Source organism: Fistularia commersonii, chromosome 34 (genome assembly GCF_037954325.1).
Source record: "Fistularia commersonii isolate RoL2024-O1a breed Wild chromosome 34, RoL_Fcom_v1.0, whole genome shotgun sequence".
Lineage (NCBI taxonomy): Eukaryota > Metazoa > Chordata > Actinopteri > Syngnathiformes > Fistulariidae > Fistularia > Fistularia commersonii.
The window spans coordinates 10,223,450-10,242,087 of record NC_141317.1 but is presented as its reverse complement, the minus strand read 5'-3'; the positions used below and the strand labels follow the sequence as shown (position 1 = coordinate 10,242,087).

The 18,638-nt window shown below is 52.5% G+C and overlaps 1 protein-coding gene and 1 long non-coding RNA gene across 3 annotated transcripts; one reads left to right on the top strand and one right to left on the bottom strand.

Annotated features, from left to right (window-relative positions):
* Positions 1–9,194: 9,194 nt before the first annotated feature.
* Positions 9,195–17,726, bottom strand: LOC147214579 (transcription initiation factor TFIID subunit 4-like). 2 transcript variants are annotated; one of them, XM_086141963.1, is made up of 16 exons: positions 17,487–17,726; positions 16,527–17,333; positions 15,153–15,268; positions 14,597–14,719; positions 13,334–13,486; positions 13,120–13,242; positions 12,939–13,028; positions 11,873–12,085; positions 11,646–11,781; positions 11,412–11,532; positions 11,107–11,276; positions 10,900–11,030; positions 10,704–10,829; positions 10,567–10,623; positions 10,374–10,493; positions 10,003–10,302 (listed from the first exon to the last, which is right to left on the bottom strand). In XM_086141963.1, the coding sequence occupies exons 1-16, from the start codon at positions 17,707–17,709 to the stop codon at positions 10,138–10,140; spliced, it is 2,874 nt and encodes a 957-aa protein (XP_085998089.1). In that variant the 5' UTR covers positions 17,710–17,726; the 3' UTR covers positions 10,003–10,137. The 2 variants fall into 2 exon arrangements, with proteins under 2 accessions (XP_085998088.1, XP_085998089.1); XM_086141962.1 differs by having other exon boundaries at positions 9,195–10,302; positions 10,704–11,030.
* On the top strand, positions 13,477–15,212 carry LOC147214580 (uncharacterized). Its single transcript, XR_015104393.1, has 3 exons — positions 13,477–13,515; positions 13,595–13,684; positions 15,122–15,212. It is a non-coding gene; the product is annotated as an uncharacterized LOC147214580 (long non-coding RNA).
* Positions 17,727–18,638: the final 912 nt, after the last annotated feature.

Here is an 18,638-nt window from a genome sequence, read left to right as displayed (position 1 = left end):
GCATATTTTTCAGCTTGTACTTCTTCTTGCAAACTAGAACCATCCAAGTCGTCTTCCTCGCTGTCGGAATTGAACGGCTTCAGAATTTCACGCTCGTTCCATCGGTCCGATGCGCCGAGGCTAAATGTGAAGCGGTTTACCCCCAAAAGAATCCATGACTTGTCCTTCAAGCCGCAGCGTTCAAAGCGTGGGGCTTCCTGTCCGGAAATGGCGCTTGCAAATCGGCGGCAGGTCTTTCCCACGACCTCCTTGGACATCATGTCTCAGGTATGTGCGGCGTGATCAGATTCTTATTGGATCCCCACGCTAGAGACGGCGCGAACGTTTGAATTAGCGCTGAAGCGGCGGAGATGAATTGTTTGGCCACGAATGAGGAGGCGTGATTGGAGCTCTCACACAGAGAGCTTCAAGTGAGCTTCAGTTCAAGTCGGACTGTCCTTCGCAACTCGTCTTTATCTTAAATTCTCAAGTTTTTAAACTTTCCTTGAGGATAAACTGGTTTTGGTTCTCCTGATTTGACTTGGTGGTCGTAGCTTCTCACCTCTACCCACGCATACCCTTGTTGGTTCGTCCCGATGGCTCCCGGGAACCAACCTCCGGTTTCACAAGGTGCGATGACCACCTCGGAGCGTGATGTTTGCAGATGGCATTGTGATCCATAGTGAGAAACAATGTGGAGGAAGAACGAGAGAGATGGGGGGATGTTTCTGGAGAGCAGAGGGATGAAGGTCAGCCATATGCATGTGTGTGAATGAGAGGAACCCAAGTGTGAGGCTACAGGGAGTGGAGATGAAGAAGGTGGAGCACCGAAGGTCCAGAGCAACGGAGAGGGTGGAGAAGAGGTAGAGGTTCCTCTCTGGGAGCGAGGAGGTTAGAGAAGAGTCCATTGGAAGGACGGCACGTGGTGGATGTTCTGGAGATGAAGTCCCACCAGGGTGGTTCGGAGGCGGAGAGGATCTGGAGGTTGGAGGACGTCCGGAGGAAACCAGGAGAGGAAGCGAGATGATTGGCTGCGGAGCCTGCAGGGAGCGGTCCAAAGGAGGAGAAGAAGAAGAACCATCGCTGAGTCCTAATTTCAAAAATTACCATCATTTCTGTCCCGTCGTGTTTCCTCGACATCGCGGTTTCAGTCTTTTCACAGGAAGACGGTGCGTCAGCCTCGAACAAAAGGCGGCGTGGCAGCTGTCAATCAAACCCTCATAACGCCGCGTATCAATGGTGGGATTTAGCGAACGGTTTTCATCCGGGACCAAATAAGATCTGAAGAAGAACCTGTCGCTGTCAAACGACGATCAAAAGGAAGATGACGGCGGTTGATGATGACGGCTTTCTGTAGGCGAGGAGCTCAAACCCGCCGACCCGAAGCGCAGGAAGCTCGGGAGCTTCAAACCGTCGCGATGATCCGGGCGCCGTATTTAGCATAAACCTGTTTTATTTCATTTTGCCTTTGAGTCTGCGGAGACGATTACCGGGAGCGGGAGAGCCACGCACGGAAAGATGGCCTTTTTTTGTTTCTCGCTGATTTAATAACTTCAGCATCAAGCTGGCATTTGTGAGGAGATAATGTAATCTTGACACGATCTCCTCAGTTCCAGTACCTTCACATCCAAATTCAATTTCGAGGTGTTTTGGGGTTTTGTTTCGCATTTGTTGCAAGGATCAGGAACCGTTGATAGATTTGTTAATTCGTTAACAAATGGGCGGCTGTGCCAGCGGTGACTGAGAGGGTGAATGCTTGCAGGGCTACGTCACGAGTCAAACTCAAGGCCCGCGGGCCGAATGTGGCCCGCCAGAACGTCTTAGAAGGTCCTTGAAGGTCGACGCGTGCATTGACCATTAGCTACATTTGCTAATCATGTGCAAGTGTGTCCACAAGAAATAGAAATGATCGCTAAACGTCCAGGAAGAGAAACGTCGATGCAGATGGAGGGTTTGATAAAGATGTGAAGGCCGACACGTGTTTGTGTTTAAAAGAGAAAAAGCGGCGTACCTTCTGCGATGAGACGGCGTCGGTCGTCCAAGAGTACAATCTGTGTCCAAACACGGAGCTAAGTATGCTAAAGTTAGCCTTCCAGAAAAATAGAGTGAGAATTAAAAGCCGAAACTTCGACGGCGGCAGAACGTGTTCACGAAAAGCCGCATCCAAAGAGACCGCGAGAGTGAAAGCTAGCTTTGGAACAGAGCGGCGAGCAACATCTACGCTGACGCATGTAAGACTTGATCTGAATGAACATTAAGGAGTATTTACATTGATGTGACGTAACATCGGGTCGCATTTCTACAGCTGGCGTTCCCTGCGGCCCTTTGGGGGCGACCATCTCGCCACAGGAGGGTCCGGGTCGAACCTCCTGTGGTTGCACCAGCCCGACTGCAGGATAGGAGGTGCGGATAACGAACCGACGAATGACTGAATGACTCCCGCTTCGGGTTGAGATCGGCAGGTGTGCACGTGGGAGGCGCTCGTGCCCTGCGGCGGGAATCTCAGCAGCGAGTCGAAACAGAACAATTAAGGTTTTCTTCAAACAAACAGAGCAGACCCAGGAGTGGTGGCTGATGTTATTTTTTTCTCTCTGGAGGGTCTTAACCTAAATTGAAGCTCGGCGCTAAGTACATTTACAAAAAGCACGGCGCTCCCCCCTCCCTCCTGCCCCACGGTGATGCGGTTTTCCCAGACAAAAGCGGCGAAACCGCAAACCGCCGAGTTAAACGGAAGCGGCGCCGCTCGCCGAGAAGACGACGGTCCTATCAGCCGACACAGACGGGCCATTGTCGCTCCGCGAGGCTTCATCATCCAGAAATGCAGGAGGCGGGGGGTGGCGGGGAAGCGGCGCCGCACGCCGACGGGAAGCCGGTCATACATAAAGGGGTTTGGGAGGCTCCGAGACCTTCCGCCAGGCCGCGGTCGCGCTTTACTCCTCCATATATGTATTAATGGCGTCCCGCCGGCCGGGGATGGCGAGCTGGCTCAGCTGTGAGAGGCGACGCTCTGACGTTCTCCACGTGTCTGCCTGCACGCCTGCCTTTCAAAGTAAGGAAATAAGCAACAGCGACGGCAGAAGCGGAGGTAACTTCGGCTCCGTCCCGGACCGCCGCCGGAATCTATTTTCACGGACCTTCACGGCCTTTAAGTTAGTGGCGGATAAATACACAAAAATATCAATATATACATATCCCTGCTTTTTTCTTTCAAAATATTCCAACAGTTTTTTTTTTTTTATGCAGCGTCCTAACCTGGCCTTTTCCCCTTTGCAAAGAAACTTTCCAAAGACTGTTTTCACGCATTTTGCCGGCTCGCGGGTTTAATATTTAGCGCTACTGCGTCACGCGAGCGAGACGAGTGTCCTGGCGAAGTCGTAGACGGACGGAATCGAGAGAATTTCAGTCATTTTTTACAATAAAACATTGCTCGGACCGGGATAATAACTAACACGGAAATAATGTAAGTTATTTCTTCTTTCTTGGGGAAAGGCTGCCCTTCAGGACGCCCGCCCTCTGATTCAGGAGGTTCAGGAGCATTTAAGAGGCAGTGACTTACTTCCCATATATTTATGTTTAACTGGGGATTTATTCACGTCTTATTTAGTGCTCCTACGTCTTCATTGCTCTTCCTGCATTGAAACGTAGCGTCATCTCCGGACTACAACCATGTTGTTTTCCCCACATGCTTTGAACACGGCGGCTTCAACAAGCACGCGGCTAATTTTTGGATTTTTTTGGGGCTAACGAGCTTCGCATGTAGCCTGGTCACAGCCGACCGATGACATGACCGTGAAAATCTGAGGCCGCTCGATTCCGACGGCGAAAAAGACGACTTTAGCGGTTTCAGTGCGCAGGACGACGATCCAGATGGAGATCGGCCGGAGGACTTTTCCTTACGTTATCTATTATCCATCTTTTTCAGCAGCCACTGTTTGGGAAAAAAAGTGTAACCATGTAAATGATGTGTTATTTTGATTATTTTGGTGCTCTTTGGATCCTCGATCTCATATGTAACACCTGGGAAACCCTTGCTGCTCATGCGCCGTAGAACCCTTCCATCTGGAAGCCAGCTTGTTCATCTTGTGTGGCCGATGTGTGTGAAACACAACTTTTTTGTCGCACTGAGTCTTCTGACGCTGCTTGTTTGCAGCAGAGTTGTGAGCTGCTTCTCTGAAAGCATCTGACAAGCGTGTTGCAAGGTGTGGTGCTGGTGTACCAGGGGTGGAGGAGGTTAGCAAGAGTTCGCCTAAACATCCAGTGGCTAGTTAGGCTCTCTACCAGTCACCAAGAAAGGAGAAACCCAGTACTTGAAGGAACACCTGAGTTGTCGTTCAGTTCTGCTTGTGGCTACGCAAAAGGTTGAAACTAGTGGTGAACGGGACCGGTATTTTGCAAGTGAGTACGAGATAAAGTCTCCACTGTCCTGCTGTAACGGCGTCCTTTTCACTGGAAGATTCTTTGGTTCTTTACGCCGTAACCAAAAACACCCACGGCCCTGGCACGCTAACGCTTAAAAATTAGGGTTACAAAAGCATTTCCAGCATGTAACTGTGGACGTTACCGCTATAGATTAAGTTAAAAAGATGTTTGTGTGTAAATATCTCATGTTACAACGTGCACACCTGCAGCTTACGGACAAGTGCGGCTTGAATATGTACACATAGATTGATTTAGTTACTTTTAGCCGGTGCGGCTTATATTCAGACGCGCTCAATAGTCAGGAAATGACGATAATTCAGGTCCTTGTGTTTCCATTTGGGTCAACACTCGGCTGTTTGTTTGCTTTTTACCTTTTTCCGTGTAAGATCCTCCCTGGGCTTTGCGTGGTCGAATCAAGTGAAATGCGTTTGTTTTTAGTTTTCCTCGGAAGTCCGCCCTCGGTTGTGAAGCACGGTCGTCCGAAGCGTAGCATAACATCTCATCTCAGAGCGAGACCTCCGAGCCTCCTGCAGAACGGCAGAATCCCGAGGACCTCCGCAAGGGGGCGGCGCTCAGGAGGACACCGAGGCACTCGTGCAGACAACAACAACAACTGCGAGGCCGGCAGGAGCGGAAGCGTTCCGGCGCGGTAGCTTCGGCTCAACGCGGCGCTCCGGGCAGCGAAATGAGAACATTATGGTCTGCTGTGTAGAGAGCAGGTGTGAGTTTTAAAAGACAAAGGAGAGCAGTCCTCCCAGAAGCCTCGCCTAAGACCGTCGGCTGTTAAAACTTTTAAAAGTGCAGCGTCAGTACCGTGAGGGGCTTTAAAGCTGCACCGGAATACCTGGAAAACTAGCCTGCGTATCCAAAACGGTGCTACGAGCTCAGCGGACCGGCCTCTTCGGAGAGGAAACGAGAGTCGGGAGATTGTTTTGCAGTTGAAGAGGAAGCGACACGTTTTGGTAAATTATTATTATTATGACCGTCGCGGCGCGAGGGAGGGTGGAGGTGCGCTTGGATAGGAGGATTTTCTCTCCTGTCGGACCTCTAACGGCCGGATACTCGCGGATTCATCGGTAAATATTTGGCGGAAGAAGCAGCGTGCTATGCTACGGCAGGGGGGCGGAGCCTACCCCTCGACCAATCACAGGGTGCAGAAACGTGCGACCGTCCACTCAGTTTTCACAAGTCTGAGACTCTCATTCATTGGAGATGAAGAACTTCATTGGAGAACACGAAGACGCCCTCATTTAGGAGGAAAGACTCAATGACTCGTCTGTTTTACCATAAATATCACTTTACATTTTCAAAAGATTTAATGTTGCTCATGAACTTCCCTCAAAGTCTGGGGCTCATGAACACCTGCCCGTGCACTCACAACCGCCGGCGGCGGCGGTGCTTTCCAGCACAGCGGGAGTCTCCCGGATCACACGTTGTCATGGCAGCACAAGTGCGTGCGCACACACACACACACACACACACACACACACACACACACACACACAAACACCAAAATGTTTTGCTTTGCCGCAGCCGTTCGTAGCATCGCCTTGGAATCAACAGGAAGGAACCCTAAACCTGGATTTCTGTTTTGGTCACCTGAAGTCCTGAGTGGAAAACCCGAATCATGTCGGCCATGTTGGACCACAAGCATCTCCATGCTGCAGAAGAAAGAAGAAAGAAGGCCATACTGGGAATATACATATATATATGTATATGTATATATATGCAATCCATCTGCTAATCTCGGTCGCCGTCACTCTCAGACATTTATCCCGTGAGCAGCCAGCAGACTTTCATTATGCAAAATCGAACAAGACGGCGGAATTGAGTTCGTCGTCCCAAAGTAACATCGGCAAATACAGCCTGACAACTCATACTGGAGACGACTTAAAAGTTTTCCCCTCCGCCCGGCGATGGCGAAGGAGGAGGAGGCTCTTCGCAGCTCGAGAGACGTGAGAAACCTTGCGTGCGGCGACGCAAGCGACGCAAACAACTTTCTAATCCTGCCGAAATCCACCCGATCTTCGGCGGCGTCCCTTCGGCGAGGTGTCCATCTGCGGGGGGTTTTGAGTGTAAACATCCAGGGATCTTCAGCGCAGAAGAAGATAAGGGAGCTTCTTCGCGGCGCGATGATGTCCGGGAGCCCCGAAGGTGTCCGAGGAACGCCAAGCCCGGTAAGCGTGGAGTCCGATGTGAGACGGCGAGGCGGTCCTGAGCACCCTGGCAGGTATCTCCACTGCCGAGGTGCATTCAAAGACGGTGCGCCGGAGCCCTCCTGTGGAACCTTCTGGATCTGCAGCCTGAAGCGGGGTTCTTCTCAGCGCCTGCCAGACGTGATGAATCGCCGGCAATTATTTCCTGGCCGGAACCGTCCGATGGGATTTTAATATCTCTTCGGCGGTCCGGGGAGGAGAAGCCGTGATGAATTCTCCAATCATCTCCTCGCCGTGTAAAACACAGGCGTCTCCGCTCCCGAACGTGCGCAGAAGATCTTCCAGTCGTGGACGGGATTCTTCTGGATGGTTCTCGGGCCGACGCTTGGTATCCGGTCTGGGTAAAGAAGCAGAACCCGCCGGAGGTTCAAACACGGTGATGAGAGCTTCTGCTTGGATCCCCGCGGGGTCGAGGTTCCTCAGGGTTCTCCAGGTTCAGGATGGAGTTCATCCAAGACCTGTGTGGTCCAGACGTGTGGATGACACCTCATCCTCATCAGTACTAGTACTAGTAAGGAGTAGTATTCGAAGTAGAACTGGTAGTATTGGTCTCATTATGTCAGATATCTCCATCAGATTCTGTAGAATGCAGCTGAACCTGCAGCTCCTGGGCCTCCTTCTTCTGGACCTCCTCCCTGCACGGCTCCACCAGGACGCCGTGAGAACCAGCGACTCTGATTGACGCCCGGACGTTGAAGAACGATGTCTGCGAAAAGCCCAGAGGAGGAGGAGGAGCGTCAGACGGAGAACCGGCGCCTGGGGTTGGACCTTCTGGGACTCGGCCTTCGACTCCCGACGAGGAACCAACAAGAACATGGAGGACGGAGGAGCTCCGCTTCTACACCACACACACATGTGAGTGTGTTCCCTTCTTCTTACCTTCAAGAAACAGGTAAAAACGTTTCTCTTTCAGGACTTTTTACTGCGCTGATGCCCCAGATCAGGTTGGCAGCAAGTTAGGCTATGCAGTGTGTGTGTGTGTGTGTGTGTGTGTGTGTACGTTTGTGTGTCTGTCAAAAAAAAAAAAAAAACCCTCACTAACCCCAGCTTACTGTTCTGTATATTTCCTGTGCATCGTGTATTTGCAAGTGTATTTGCAGTCCTTATGTCCTCTATTGTAAGTCGCTTTGGATAAAAGCGTCTGCCAAATGTAATGTAATGGAATGAGTGACAGGGTGAATGCTTGTGTCTCTATATAAGATAAGATAAGAACTTTATTTATCCCGAAGGAAATTTTTCAAGCGAGTTTCAAGTAAAACATAACAATAATAGATAATAGTAGGAATGAGGGAGAATAAGAAATACAATAAAATATAAAGTGTCAAAGTTAAGGCAATCAGGTGTTTTAAGGTCTTAAAAAGTACAAAGATTTGATTCACTATATGACGTGAATGAGAGGGTGTGCGGTTCTGTCATAATATAATGCATCAATGAAAGGGTTAATGATTGTATCTATAAGACTCAAATGAGAGGGTGAATGTTTCTTTGTCTCTAGACGGCGTGTGAATGAAAGGGTGAATGAAAGGGTGAAGGTCCGTCTCTATGACGTAAATGAGAAGGTGAAGTTTTGTTTTTATGCCATGTGAAAGAAATGGTTGTGTGTCTCTGTTGCCGAGTTTGACGGGTCCAGGCTGAAGCCTTCCTTTCACCCCAGTTACAGGATAAAGCACTTAGAGAATGAATGAATGAATGAATGAATGAATGACAGGATCAATAAGATTCCAATTCAGGCCAGATTTCCTTGAGTAGTGCTTCCTCCAGACCAGTGGTTCTTAACCTTGTCGGAGGTACTGAACCCCACCTGTTTTACATGCGCATTCACCGAACCCTTCTTTATTGGATGGAGGATCGTTTCGTCGATGGGTACAAAGAACAGGCAGAGGAGCCTTTTCATGGAATCTGGCTCCCTTCACCTTGAATCCAGCAAGCGCTATGTTCTTGTAGCTCCCATCTCCATGCAGATGAAGGAAGCCTTCCCTTAGTTTTGCCGGTGCCGGACTAGAATTGCTCATCTTGTCTTTCCAAATCATGCGGTCAGGACATCGATTCCAATCACGTTCCGTCATACGTGTGAATCCGTATTGTACGTGTTCTTCCGACCGCTTTCTTTTTTTGCCCGACATAATTAGTATGAAGGGATTAAAATATTAAGAAAGAAATCACCTGACGTACCATCACGACAGTCACAAGTTACGACAACTGAGGGCGCCGAAATCCCCGCAGCACGGATAGGCCGAGCTATGTGGCGTGATCACCTGCGGCCAGTGATGTCATCACCAATGTGTGTCTTGACCTCCGCCGAACCCCTAGGGTTCGATCGAACCCAGGTTAAGAACCACTGCTCCAGACTCACGCCGGTTTGTTCGGCGAAATCTTTCGGAGTCGACGTGCAGTGAAGTTTCATTTATCCTGTTTTCTTCTTCTTGTTATTCCTGTCGTCATCGGACGTTCGTCCTGCTCCTGTTGCCTCTCAGGACAGGCGGCGCAGCTGAAGTCCAGGACGCTCTGGGACTGATGAAGGTATGAACTCCAGGTAACATCTGCCTCCTCTCAGAAGCAAACGCAAACAGGACGGAGCCGTTTCTGTTGTTCTGGTTTTAATAAGATCATTCCAATATAAAATAGCAATTTAAAAACGTATTTTTTTTTTCTCCTTAAATTCAGATATTTACATATCCACAAATGTTTTGTGCAAAATTTACAAAATATACCCAGGACCACACACTGGAGCTCACACACACACACACACACCTGCACTCACTCGAGCGACAGACTTGAAGTCGACAAACGGTAAAATGTACAAACGACGAAGTTTGGGAGTGAAGGCTCGTACAAAAACTTCCCCCCGAAAGAAGAACATTCTGTCGTAAAAGGAAAAGCGTAGAAAGACTGGGATTAGCATGTGGACTAAAAATATAAAACATTTTTATAAGATATATGTTCATCTTAATGATTAGTTTTTAACAAACAAAAAAAAAAAAAAAACGGTCAAAGTGCGGTTCTCATTCTGCACCCACACACACACACACACACACACACACACACACACACACACACACACACACACACACACACACACACACACACACACACACGTAGCCAGGTCTTTGCCGTCCCCTCTCACAGGTTCACCGTGAAAAAGCTCTTTGGTTGTCATGGTGACGCCCGACGGCGTCCAAACGGCGTGTTTGTTCGAAGACAGAAAGGAAGGAGGGGACGCCGTTTGGACTGAACTTCGGATAATAATGACGGCGATGACTTTTTCTTTTAGGCGACGTGAACGGACGTCGTTTGGGCGACGCGCAGACGGCAGGAGCCGCCGCTGCCGGGACATTCAAAGCGATATGGCTTGATTTGGATTAGAAGGCAACTCAGCAGATGACAGGACAGTTAGTCTCTGTGCGACAATCCACAGGCTGTGCTAAAACACACGTTTTGTTTTTGAATCTTTCTGTGCGGCGACTCGGAGCACGGCGTCGAGGGCGGCGGCGGCGGCGGCGGCGCGAGGAGCTCCGTCTTCTCGCTACTTGAGGAACCCTTTGTAGAGCAGCTGTGAGCGGCTGCTCCCCTGTTCGTTCTCCAGGCAGAAGAGGAGATCCCTCAGGTTGACCCTGGTGATTCGCTGTCTGGAGAACTGCCTGGAGCCCCCGCCGGCCCCCCCCGCGGGGCCGGGGCCCGAGCCGGCGCCCTGGCGAGGCCAAAGCGACGGTGTTAGCGCGTACGGGTCGGCGGCGCGGATCTTCACGGGACGTTCCTCACCTCTGCGCCCGAGCCGCGGACGGGCGACTCCACTTTCCGCTTCTTCCTCGGGCCGATGGCGGCCAGCGCCGTCAGGTTGGCCTCGCGCTGCCGGATCTGCGCCAGCTCCTGCTGCTGCATCTGGAGCGCAAGCGGGAGACACGCGTCAAGCCTCGCCGAGGGATTCGGGGTCGGCGGGGTCATCGGGGGTCACCTCTTTGGCCTTCTGCTTCAGCCGCAGCTGCTCGGGGTCTTCCTGCCGCGACCGAGACTGAAGCGCACGCGAGAAGACGGGTTAACGATCCGGCACGTTCTCCTGCTACGACGGCGCGAGAACGAGAACCGTCTCACCTTGGCGGCCTTCAGAAGGATCTCCCTCTCCTGCTCCTCCTTCTTCTGCTTCTCCAGCTGGTCCAGCTGCTCGAAGAACTTGAGCTGGCCCCGCACGTCGCCGGCCTGCTCGCAGCGGTCGTCCTCCTGCGGGCCGGACGAGGCCGGGAGTGGCGAGAAGGAACGCGGGAGGCGGACGGCCGGATTCCCCACTCACCTTGAAGGTGGCGTTCTTCTGCTGGGCCACTTGGGACACCTTCTCCAGCAGGCTCTGCAGGCGCTGCTGCGCCGCGTGGGAGATGTAGTTCACCACGTCCGTGCCCAGCTCGCTCACGCCGAACTTCTTGCCTGCGACACAGACCGGAGGAGGGGGCGGGGCCTAAATATCCGGAGCGGCGCCCGGAGCGGCGTGCGCGAGCCTTACCGATGTCCAGCGCTCTCCTGGCGAGCAGGGCGGCGGAGAGGAACGCCTCGTCTTTACACGACCGGGTGACGGAGCCGATCAGCTCCGAGTTGGTCGCCAGGATACGGGCGCTCTCCTCCGACAGGTTAACCCCGGCCATGGAGGCCACGTCGTTGATGTCGTCATCATCCCTGGAGGAAGAACAAAAACAAGGTGAGGGACGAGAAGAGGGTCGAACCGGAGCTTTTGTGTGAGAACCGATCAGGATCCTGTTCTGTAACGGCCGCGAGGCGACTTTTCGTGAATCCGCCGTGAGGCTCGCGCACCTGAAGTTGCTCCCTCCTGCGTCCTTCAGCTTGTTCTTTTGAAGGACGGCGAGGGGCGTCTGACCCAGGACCTGGACGCTTCTGGCCCCGAGCGTCACCGTCTGCGGCTTCACCGACGAAACTGCGAGGGGAGGAAGAGGAGGAGGAGGTAGTCAGAGAACTTCGGCGAGTAGCGAGTACGACGGCGTCCACTAGATGGCGGCGCCGTCCCGTTCCGGCGATTGGGCCGCGCACCTGTTTGCAGCTGTTTGACCAGCGGCGGCTGGCCGACGATGATGCGGCTCTGCGTGGCTCCTCGGAGCGTCACCACGGAGGGCTGGGCCAGGGTCGCCTGCGTCCTCGCCGTCGTGCCGTGCTGCTGCGGTACTATCTGCGCACGGCGGGAGGGGGGGGGAAGGTGCGGTGAGGGACCCGCGCACGGCGTGAAAAGGGAAAGCCGGCCGCGGGGGGACGGACGTTACCAGCCCGGGTTTGCTCTGCTGGGCGAGGCTGATCACGGTGGTTTTGGCGGCGGCGGCGCTGGTCGCCGTGGTGGAAAGGGAGGGCCGCAACACCACGGCGGTGAGGGCGGCGGTGGAGGCGGCGGCAGGCTGAGGTTTGGGCTGAGGCACCAGGCTCTGACGGATGAAGGCGTCCGTGTCGGGGGTCATCTGACGCAGCGCCGGGAGGCTTTGCTGCAGAAACAGGAGGACGAGCGCGGTGAGGAACGTCCGGGATGAAGGAGCGCGACGACAAACGCTTCCTTCTACATTTCCGTGACGCCGCTGCGTCTCTGAACTCGGACACTGGATGGGAGATGTTTCTGCTGACTAACGCATGGCTTTACCATATTTTGCGGAGCATAAGGCGCACCTGGTTATAAGGCGCAGGATAAAACATTCGGTATATAGAGCCAAACAAAACAGTTTAGTCAAACTTTATTTATCTCGCTTTGTTCCTAGTTCTTCGGCAGCTGCTCTGTTCCCATCGTCTACTGCTCGACCGATAGGCTTGAGTTTGAATTCCACTTCATGTCTCTTAACACGTGCCATTTTTGGGGGTCTTCTGTGATATTCAGTCGAAGCACGGTACGTACCGGAGGTCAGCGTACGACGTACTGTTCTCTGATTCGTTTATGTTTGCCAGCGACAGCGGACACCTGGAGTTAGCGTGAGGTCGGGACAACGTTGTATTCCGGCACTTCGTCATTGGTTATCTAACGTCGCCTGGCGTCGCGACCCAGATTCAACCGAGGAGCCGCTTTAACACGAGGTCCCCTCGACAGGTGGGAACGCTCCCACGACCGATCCAGCAGAGCGGCTCGGTCGCTTCACAAAGTCGCACTAAACATTCCGACAGCTGTTTGGAGGTCAGTCAGCACAACAAGAACGCATACATAAAGCATTGGATTATAACGCAATCGATTTTTTGAGAAAAATCTAAGGATTTTAAGCGTGCCTTATACGCTGGTGGACTTATGTGCTTTTATATACTGTCATAGTGAACATGCAGGCTGAAGACACGGGTGTTGGTTGGTACTTTGGCTACCTTGAGAAAAGGCACGAGGCACGGCTGCGGGGAAGAGTTGAGCTCCTGGTACAATCTGCTGGTGAAATCCTCGGGCTCTAACTTTGCCTCCTGCGGTCGGGCCAAACAGGAAGAGCGAAGCAGTGTTAGAAACCTGGCGGTGAGAGTGTACGGGGCGGACGGGCTCGGACGGCGGACGTACCAGCAGGTTCTTGATCAGCTCCTTGACGTTGGCGGTCGTCTCGGAGGACTGCTTCCTGCTGAACACCCGGTCCATCAGCGTGGACAGAAAGTTCCTGCATTTCTTCACGTTTTCCTGCATCTCCTGCAAACACACGCGTTCTTCTTGAATCCACGCGGCGCTGACGTCTATCGCCATTTTCTATTTACCGTACTAACAGGGTTTTCTCCCTTACGGCTGTGATGGCAGTCGGAGCGACGGCGGCCCCCAGGTGCCCGACCCTCTGAGCGACCGCCGCCGGGGTCGCCGAGCCCGGTCGCACGGCGGCGGGCGTTCTCAGCGGCTGCTGAGGGGCGGCGGCGGCGGCTCCGCCCAGCACGATGGTGTTCTGCAAGAGACGGCCGGGGAAAGGGAAAGGTGAGCCGTGGCCGAGCAGACGCCCGGCTTTCAGGACTTTTTCAATGACGAATAACATTTTTTTTCTCATCCGGAACAGGCCGGAAAGCTGAAACCGCACACGAGAGCCCGCAGACACCATGATTTCCTGACAAACCCTACGAGGTTGAACCTTCCAGCTTCTGAGCAGGTTTGAACGCCGCACACACACTTTCAACTCAGCGGGTGGAGTTACTGGGTGGCCGTTTCAAATTCTGACCGTTTCACGCCCGCGAACAGCGAGCGCACGGAAACACCTTGACTTGAGGAGTTTAATCGGTTCTGTGAGCGAGCTCGGGACTCCATGCGCTCATATATTACATTTAACGTCCCTATTAAAATGAACTGAAACACTATGAATCTGTAAAGGTAGTTTAAAGGTAGTTTATAAATAACAAATATTGTATAAAAGAGAATTTAGATAAATAAAGTGGATTTTTGGTAACCTTGAAGATAGGACCAAGATGGTTGGGGGAGTTTATCATTTGTCACTCTATCCTTTACGCCCTGGCTCCACCCTTAATGCTACAATGCTATGCTAAATGTGACTTATGCTACACTGAATTCAATTTATGGACGCCGTGAAGCCGCTCCTCTTTTTAAAAGCGTCAAACCGTCCCCGACCGGCTTTGGACGCCTCGTCCGTCGACATTCCTGCCGTCCAACATATTTACGTCGGATGTAAACATCTCTCGGAAGATGCTCTCCGTCACCGTATCTCACCCACAACAACTTCTCCACGCCACACACACCCCGCTCCTGTTGTTCCGCGGCTCTCTCTGGGCTAGCTCGTGGCGGCGGCGCGTCTCAATATCTTTAACGCCGCTTCACGGACAGCGTGAGCATCGAACACTCGTCCCGCTCGCCGCTCACTCAGATCTGAACTCCGATCACAAACCTAAACATCCACCGAGCCACGGCCTGGATCTCAGGAGACTCCTCAGAGGAGGAGCATCTTCTGTACGTTTCCAGAGTTACACCCGCTGACACAATGCTTCATTCTGGTATTCGCTGACAGTGATTTGAAATGAAACCATAGTTTAAATGTTGTTGCGAGTGGTACCTGCAGCACGGGAGGCCTCTGCAGCGCGGTGGCGGTGGTGGTCGCCGTGGTCTGGACCGCGGAACCCGGCTTGATGATGGTGGTGGGAGTGACGGGGCGAGGCAGCAGAGAAGCACCCGGAGCCTGCCGAGAAACATGATTTTCCTTTTTTTAATCATTCCCTCTGGAGAGAAAGACTGGTTTCTGTGTGAAATCCCACCGTTTTTAGAAAACAGATGGTACGAGCTCTTCGTTAGCGATACGTTTAGGCGGGAAGACAAGGCGTTTTCACATCGACGATTCCGCTCTTTTAACGATATCTTCCCTCGTTTTAATGCCGGATCAAAACTCTGCACCGAAAAAATGAAACCTGCTGGCTGACAGAGGGGAGATTTAATTTGAAAATGAGTTATAAATGTCAGATAGCGTCTTTTATTTATTCCTAACTACACTGCAAACCAGTGAGCGGAAAGAAAATCCAATTAGCGAGGTGACTTTTTATATCTCGACGCGATTTCTCATGGATTTCGCTTATATTTAACGCAGATGGGATATCCTGTCGCCGTCTCGGACGCACCTGGAGAGGTCGCGGGGTCATGGCGCTCTGGGACTGCGACTGGGCCTGCATCTGGGCCAGGGTCTGCTGGTGAATCATCAGCAGCTGCCCGCTCTCGCTGCGAACCAGCACCATGCCTGGAGGAGGACAACGCAGAGAGGTTGAGAGTCCAGGGGCCGAGATTTTTGAGATTCTCACAAAAACCAGATACTCCGAATTCGCCGAGCGGAATGTTCTTGACCAAGATGATGCCGAAAACACCTCACTTTCAGTCGGCAATGAAAGAGATAGTTCAATGTTGCAGAGATTTCCTTCACTGAGTGAATCTGAAAAACAAAGAACGGCCGCGTCTCGGGGCCTTTTGTTATAACCAGAGTTTCTTTGTAAAAGGTTGCGTGTTAAAGGAAAACCAGGCTATCAGACGTCACGATTTTATACGTAACCGTACCAGCCGATCCTTTTTGTTTTGTTTAGTTTAGGATTAGAAACGACGATGCGCAATTACGCTCGCAGACTTATTTACTTATTTGCATCAATGTGGCAAAAGTATTGAAAATATCAGCTTAAAATCGTCGATGCAGCAGAGGAACGACGACAAGAGTACACTGAACGACTGACACGTGGATTTCAATGCACAAGTAAATATTGTAAACACAATCACAAGTGAAAACAAGTAATACGATGATATGGATTTAATAAGAAATGCCGAGAACCTTAGACTGCAACTCCATTTACGAAGGTGACGACCGAAAGCAATGGCGTCCCTCTGCTAGAGAGCTTCTACCCAAGTAAAGAAATGTTTGTTTAGTTTTCCCGATCGAGGCGAAATCAGGCGGGTCCTTTTAATTCCCATTCCATTGCCGCGGTGCTCTGCTGCAGCGTGGGTGCACACAACCAATGCACCGGCAGATTCTTCCACCTGTATGAGCAGAAGCTTCTTGGAGCTGAATAATGCTCATTTAATTGGCACAACCTGTTGCGGCTGATTTTTTTTTCTCAGCAAATCCTGCTGCGCCACCCCTGCCGTGGACGCCTCTCCCCGCGGAGGTGAACCCCCCCCTCCAGGGAGGCCAAAGACGACCGCTTCTCAGCAAACTCGCACCACGTAGGCCAGAGGGACGTCTGATGGACCACGTTTTAGCAGATCGGCGGTGCAAACTATTTGCTATTTGCAAACTATTTGAAACCCACACACGTACGCGGAGACGTTCAGTCGGTACACGAGTGTGGACGGTCGCCTCTTGGATCGACGTGAGGTAAAGTTTGTTTGTCCAAAGCACAGGGGGTCGTACCTGGACCAGCCGCCCTCAGGTGCACCGCCGTCCGCCTCGACTCCTTTAACCTCGACACAATTCATCTCGAGACGCGCAAAGTCGATTTGTCTGTGAAACTCACCTGGTGGGAGCTGAATGTTTTGGATACTCGGGGCGTTTTGCTGCGGCTGGGCGACCCGGGTCGTCAACACCTGTGGAGCAATAGCTCTTATTCCAGCAGAAGGGGTGACGGCGATCGTGGTGGTCGGGAGAGAAGTCCTCAAGTTCTGCATAACATTCGGGCTCCTGATTGTCGCCGTCGTCCCCGATGCAACGCTGGAAGCTACGACCTGTGTGTGCACGACAGGCTTGGAGGGCTCCAGTTTGTTGACTAGGTTGCCGCTTGTGCTTGTAACGCTGACAGCCGGTGATGCCGCTGGAGCTGCGGCCGCTGGAGCTGCAGCTGTGCCGGGGCTTTGCATAGGTGGCCGCACAAGCGTGACGGTGGGCACAGTCTTGATGGTGGAATGAGACGAGATGACGAGCGAGGTGACAACATTCTGCGGACCGGTCAGGCTGGAAGTCCGAATAATGGTCGCGGGGGTTGCGGGCGCTGCAGGAGCCGCCGGTTGCTCCTTGCTCACCGGCACCGCGCCGTTGTTTACGACCGTTACGGCGGGCTGCGAGTTCTTGCGGCTGCTGTCCAACGCCGCGCCTCCGGGGATGTGACAGTTCACCGCGATGGTGCTTCCATTGACCGTGTGAACGGCGGTGGCGGCGGCGGTTGATTTCCCGGCTCCGGGCGCCGCCGCGCCGCCGGCGCCGGTGCCGGCGCTCCCCGGACCGGCGCTGCTCGGAGCCGCTGTCACACTCGGTGCAGCTGCCGATGTTTTCCCCGGCGCTCCATCCATGCCGGGGCTAGTCATGACACATCCTTGCACTCCGGTGCCTTTGAAACAGCGATGGTAAGGGGAAGGGGGATGAAAAATAAAAACAAAAAGCGGGTTGTCAGAAACACAAAAACAAACACAAGTTGCCCCCCGGAAAGCAGAAGATGACGAAAACAGCTAACGTTAGCTAGCCGGACCGGCTAACATCTTACCTGTTTTGGCGAGCTCTTGTTGTGAAAGTCCCATTTTGCCGCTCGGAGAGTCGGCGGCGGCGCTGCCGCGGTGCTTGGCCGCGGACGGCGGCTTCTCCGCGGCGCCGGCGGGACCCGCCCGCACCAGCTGGGACTCCAGGGATCCGACTACATCACTGACTACTTTCTCGTCCACCTCCGTGTTGAAGAAAACATCGTCCAGCAAATCGGAGCCCGCCGCCATCTTTGCCCGAGCTACGCTGTTTCGTGAGACGCATGCGCCGATTGGATGCGCCCCGGATGACGCGACACCGCGGAGGCCTCCGATTGGTTGTCCTTGAGGTATAAATACGTGAACCCGGTAGTGGGGAGCCGTAGTGTGAGACCGGAGTGCGAGCACTCGCGGAGGGGAAAAAACACGGAGAACCTGCGGGGGGAGAACCGTCACCCGGCAGAGTCACTCCCGCGTCTCAAATCAAAAAGGGCATCTCCTCGGTTTTCACTCTTGAGGAAACAGGCTCAAAATGGCTGTGCTGAAGTGTTTTCCCCCCTTTCTTCATTGGGCGACCCCTGCAGCTGCTGCCTCTCTGACAGATCGCAACATTTGGCAATCTGGAGATCAGCTGCTCGGAGTCTGAGGGGAAAGATCACACACGAATGCGATCCTTCTGCAGGAATCGTTCACTATCGACCATGCTTTTCTATTACAGTCCGATGCTGCAAATCGGTTTGGATAGAATACTCTGCTGGCGAGTTATGGCCCTGAAATAGTTGTGCATGAAATGAAAATCCAAAAGAAGATCAAGAAAATAGTATGACACTGCAAACACAACTTGAATTAACATGAGAGATCACAAAGAATATTAAAAGTCACAAGTAAAAACATGTCCAAATGTATCTACTCCCCCGTCTGCTCCGTCAATTATAAATAACCCTTTTTTATTCTCCCAAAAATTCCCACTTCAGGGGTTGAAAACCTATATGGTCACAGTTGGCAGTTCTATCTGTTTTTACCACAGAAATGAGTCCAACAAATCAAACAATGCCCTTTAATTTTAGATGAAACCGCAAGGGGTGAAACATCTTGCTAAACCGTGACCATATGAGAGCCGGGGAGAGAAAAGTGGCAGTGACTTCATCTTATTACGCCTCCTCAGGGCCGTCTCTCGCTGT

Bases quoted from the DNA above. Each gene is read 5' to 3' on its own strand.
- LOC147214579 (XM_086141962.1), bottom strand. From the start codon at position 17,709: ATGGCGGCGGGCTCCGATTTGCTGGACGATGTTTTCTTCAACACGGAG. The intron at 15,269-16,526 runs GTGAGTTTCACA...GTCCTCCTCCAG, and splicing joins AAACATTCAGCTCCCACCAG to GCATGGTGCTGGTTCGCAGC. The intron at 11,782-11,872 runs GTAACGTCCGTC...CGCCGTGCGCAG, and splicing joins AGCAGAGCAAACCCGGGCTG to ATAGTACCGCAGCAGCACGG.